At 42.2% G+C, this 4,846-nt stretch overlaps 2 protein-coding genes across 6 annotated transcripts in view; one reads left to right on the forward strand and one right to left on the reverse strand.

The window, feature by feature from the left end:
• E2F5 (E2F transcription factor 5) overlaps nt 1–1,226 on the forward strand; it is a 10,641-nt gene extending 9,415 nt beyond the window's left edge. Inside the window, exon 8 of the mRNA XM_006773118.2 lies at nt 537–1,226. Coding sequence (XP_006773181.2) covers nt 537–646 — 110 coding nt within the window. The 3' untranslated portion in view covers nt 647–1,226. The remainder of the gene's footprint in view (nt 1–536) is intronic.
• The window catches only part of LOC102763434 (chromosome unknown open reading frame, human C8orf59), a 7,041-nt gene continuing 3,404 nt past the window's right edge, over nt 1,210–4,846 (reverse strand). For 3 of the 5 annotated variants that reach the window (XM_006773121.1, XM_006773122.2, XM_006773120.2), the window contains exons 2-4: nt 3,498–3,614; nt 1,617–1,733; nt 1,210–1,344 (exon numbers count right to left, since the gene is read on the reverse strand). In XM_006773121.1, coding sequence (XP_006773184.1) covers nt 1,273–1,344; nt 1,617–1,733; nt 3,498–3,611 — 303 coding nt within the window. In that variant the 5' untranslated portion in view covers nt 3,612–3,614 and the 3' untranslated portion in view covers nt 1,210–1,272. Of the gene's footprint in view, nt 1,345–1,616; nt 1,734–3,497; nt 3,615–3,719; nt 3,875–4,846 lie in introns of all 5 variants that reach the window. The other 2 variants (XM_006773119.2, XM_015570066.1) reach the window with 2 other exon arrangements.

Genomic DNA, 4,846 nt, shown 5'->3' on the forward strand with positions numbered 1-4,846 from the left:
GATAACATACAAGTACATGATAAACTGTTGATACTTGATAAGTTGCAGTTGCTCAATAAGGTAAACTAGTACTTGTTATTCGAATCTTTATGCAGTGATACTTGTTCTAATAAGTTGTTTATTTCTTTTGCGCCCTAAATTCATGAATGTCAAATAACTTGTTATATAACTGTAAATAATATAAAAAATATTAAAAATTAATTTTAAACAAATTTCTTTACACATTAGTTATTCTTTCACAATGCAGTCATTTTGACGGCTTTTGGGCAATATAGGTATATACTAAATTTCAGTCTTTCTAGTGTTAATGACAAGTTCATCCAATAGTTACTTAAACCTATTTCTCAAGCTTATACCTATAGTCAATGCACAAATTATCTTTAAATGAGAATCTTTCAAATACACAGTAAACACAAGTCATTAACTTAATCACTGCTTTTCCACTTTTTCTTGTAGAACATAGAAACAGTAGTTTAACGGATGGGCCGTTGAGTGTGTGGAGCCGCACTAACCTTGAGCCTGTGCTTTGCTTGCAGTGTTTCCTCTCCTGCGGCTCTCCCCCACCCCCGCGGACGACTACAACTTTAACTTAGATGACAGTGAAGGAGTGTGTGACCTGTTTGATGTCCAGATACTAAATTATTAGACTCCTTGAACAACTGGGACAGTATCTACCTCTAACTGAAACCTTGTAGACTTGCTAATAACCTGAGTATTTATAATGAACGTAACACCTGTTTAGGTCGCTGATTCTGATGTCTTCTTCCCTAATACTTGCTCTCTGACTTCACAAAACGTCAACTGTGAAAACAAAGGGCTCCGAAGCCCCTACAGTGACTGCATTCTGGAACTTCAACTTACCTTCCAATTCTAACTCCTGTTTTTACTATTGTGAAAGGAAAGTTAAAAGGTTAAGGTCATCAAAAACCAAAATGGCCTCATCACTTATTTGTGTTCCGCTTTTACTGCCACGAAACTGTATTTCTGCGCTCCGATCCTGACAGTCACTGCCACGTATGAAGCGAAGGTGCCCGAGAGGCTACGGTCACTTCCCGTGAAGAGTTTGTGAAGTGCCTTTGTTCTAGCACTTTAAGTTCACCACGTTTGCTGACTCCTGACATTCCACTTTCCTGGATTATAGGAGAGGGTTGATTATGTAGTGGTTTTTAAAATGTGCCAATGCCTGTACATTAACAAGATTTTTAAAAATAAAGTTGTATAAAGCATTTAATTTATTGGTCTTTGGGGGAATCTGATGCATCACCAGGTGCATTACAACTGAGCCATTAATCTCGTAGCTTCGTCAACATTCACTGGTCTGTTTTCCTGACTTGGCTGAAGAGCCTGGAGGGAGAAAAGTATTTAGAGTGTAAACATTTAGGTAACAGTAGTGCAAAAAATTACATATGCCCTCTATTACCCAATTTAATTTCTACTCATACCTTTGGAAACATGATAAATTCTCATGTTCATAATGTTATGAATATGCTATAAATATAGCACAGCCACGTACACTAGAGAGCCGAATACTAAAGATCACATTCAACTTACAGGCTGTGGAAATTTGGGGGTTAATGTATTAGCCTCCAGTTTATTAAAGGAAATGCTCTACGCACCGGCTGTTTCTGCAGAGGTTCAAGGGAAAGGCCTTGAGAGAAGTGAGCAAGCTCCTTCTGTATGTTCACAAAAGCTTCATTCATTCTTTTAATTTTTTCAGCATTCTTAATGATTATCTTTTTAAGAAAGAAAAAGAACATTAATCCATGAGCTTATAACCCTTAAGGATAAAATACACTCAACCTTAATTTAACTGTGTTAAACCTAAATTCTTAACAAGACAATTGTACCAGTTTCTGGGCAAGCTTCACACTAAAACTCTCAGTCTTATTGGGGAATACTGGACAAAGGACAAAAGGTGCTGTTTCTTAAGAAGGACAAGTATGTGGAACACCCCCTATCTTGACTCCACCTGGATAAGCAGGCCAGAGTGTGCACCAGACGGCCCGCTATTATCTCTTACCGATGAGGCGGAACCCGCCTCCCATGCTCCTGTCCTGCTAACAGAGCCTCAGCCTCCCTCACCTTCTTGCCCTGATGGAGGTCCCTGGCAGTCTGAGGACAGCCACCTGGCAGTCCCCATCTTGAATCTGAAAGTGGGGTGGAGGTCCTATTCTTCCTGTAAACCTTATGCCCTGGGACACCCTGGCCCCATCCTCCCCACTGTCACCTGCCAACACCAGGACTACTTGCTCCTTCATGAAAGATGTCCAACCTCAGCTCACTAAGCTCCAGGCCTGGCGTCACTGCTGTGGCTTCGACAACAATCTAATGCTGTGGCCTTGTCTCCAGGTCCTCATCTCCTGTCCACGTACAGTTTAGTCAGGATTCATACATCGCACTGCAGCCTCCGCGTCCATTATTTCACGTTCCTGCACTCCCTCAGCCAGCACAGACCCAGACCATTATCTCCTCAACCAGTGAACTTTCCATGTCTCTCCCATGTCATACTTGCCTGCAAGCCAGTTACACTCACTGATCAGACTGCTGAGCCTAAAACCAAAACCCTAGAAAATCATAACCAGGTGAGTGGCTTCATTTTAAATCCATGGCCACAAACTTCTGACCATTTGCAGGGTGCCTGGCCACCCACGGCCTCCTCTGGTAAGTCAGACCATTTTCTGAGAAACCTACACAACCAGGCTGCCAACCCACACACCTCCCTCTCGGACACTCCCTCCAGCGCTTCCACCTGAGGAAGTCACATCGGGGCCTCGGCGGCTCTCTGCCTGTCCCCGCTCTGCGCATCACTAGCTCCTGCTTACTCAGGTTTGGCCCTTGTCAACTGAAGACGATTCCATGTGAAATTATCGCTCCAAACTTGTCATATCACCTGCTTATTTCCTTTACAGCATTTCCAAAGTCATAAAATCCCTTGATCAAAAAGCTGACCTCAACTAGCTCATGAAAACTGAATAATAAAGTTACATTTCTGTGCACTATCATGATATTTACTAAGTCCCAGAGAGCTGATGCCACATATTACTTCAACTTGAAAACATTTTCTGAGGACTCTGCTATATATATCTTGATGAATAAATTTCCTATTTCCCAAATACTTTGAAGTAAAAACAAAAAAGATAAACGCCTTTTCAAATTTTGCATTTTAAGAAACACAGTACTGTATTTTCACTTGACAGGTTCCTGAATATGTCTGAGGTCAGAGAAGGACTGGTTCTGACACGGGGATTTCTGACATCCGATAAAGCTATCAAACTGTTACTTGGAGTTTCAAAGGTTTGCAGTTAATTTTGTTCGTTTTGTACATTTGGATTCAAGAAAGGGATGTTATTCTCCATTTTTTTAAAACAAATGTTTAAAATCTGTCTGCCCCTGTAGGAAGGCTAAGAACCTGTTTTAAATAATAGCATCCGGTTTCTCGCTAGCTTTACCTTCATGCTTTGTTTGTAAACCAGGAAGCTGGGGTGCTTAATACTCACCTTCTTAAGATTCGTGGTAACTGGTTTTGCTTTACTTTTCCCCGTGAAGTGTTTCTGGCTGGCTATGTGAAATACATTCCTGGGCTTCTGCCCTTTACATTTGTTCTTGGCCATTGTCTAGAAAAGAAAGAAAAGGAGCTCAATTAAGCTGCCCACATTTATGACTGTAAATCAGCTTAAGTTTTTAGAGTGCAGGGACCAATTAAATCTAAGAAATTCCACCTTAATGCTGGTCATTTTTTAAGTTGCTGCATGTATTAAATTACTCCCATGTCTTCTGCCGCCTTTAGATTTTCTGCTGTTGGGAGTGCAGAGTAGATATCTAATTCTTTTCTGCATTTACAGTGCCTGGCCCATAGAAGGCGCCACATTCACTTCTGCTGGTTGAATCAACATTAATATCAACACAGTTGCTTTTTCAGCTTCCTGCAGCAGCCTACCATGTTAACCATCACCACCCATCCTACTGGTTCACATGCTATTGTACCACTCTGGTGCTCCTTCCTTCTTTTCATTCCTACTTACTAGCACCATGTCCTCTCCTGTGTGCCCCTCCTCAAAATCAGAACTTAATCCTGTACTTCCTACCCCCGCCTCCCTTAAATTACTTTCATGCCTGTTAGGTCACCTCTATAGATGGCTCTTGCCTTGAAACTTCAGGTAATCTTTGTTCTATAGCTGAACACGAACTAAGCCTGTAAGTTCTACCTTTGACACATCTCTCCAATCTCGTTAACAACGCACGTGAGGAACAGTTTTTAAAATGTTAATAGTTAAGACTTACTGAGCTTTGACTATGTGAACAAGTACTAAGAAAGAAAAAGAACATTAATCCATGAGCTTATAACCCTTAAGGATAAAATACACTAAACCTTAATTTAACTGTGTTTCATGGCCTTTGTTTCATGTACTTTAATTTCCTCCTCACAACACTGTGGAAGGCCTATTTATCCCCATTTTAAAGATTTAAAAAAACCTAATGCAAAGGGAAGTGAATGCACCCACGGTCACAGCGGTAGTAATCAGGGAATGACACGCAGAGCTAGTGGTGGGACATGGCCGCTCCTGTCCAGGGTGGGCAAAAGTAGGCTTACAGTTGTGAATACTTGGAAGTTTGTTCTTGTATTATTATTTACTAGAGGCCCGGTGCACAAAAATTTGTGCACTCAGGGGAAGGGGGGTCCCTCAGACCAGCCTGTGCCCTCTTGCAGTCTGGGACCCCTCGGGAGATAACGACCTGCTGGCTTAGGCCTGCTCCCGGATGGCAGAGGGCAGGCCCAATCCCTAGGTGCAGCCCCTGGTCTGGCTCAGAGCAGGGCCAATTGGGGAGGTGGGGCGCCTTCCCCTGT

The sequence above is a fragment of the Myotis davidii genome, unplaced genomic scaffold (genome assembly GCF_000327345.1).
Source record: "Myotis davidii unplaced genomic scaffold, ASM32734v1 scaffold1466, whole genome shotgun sequence".
NCBI lineage: Eukaryota > Metazoa > Chordata > Mammalia > Chiroptera > Vespertilionidae > Myotis > Myotis davidii.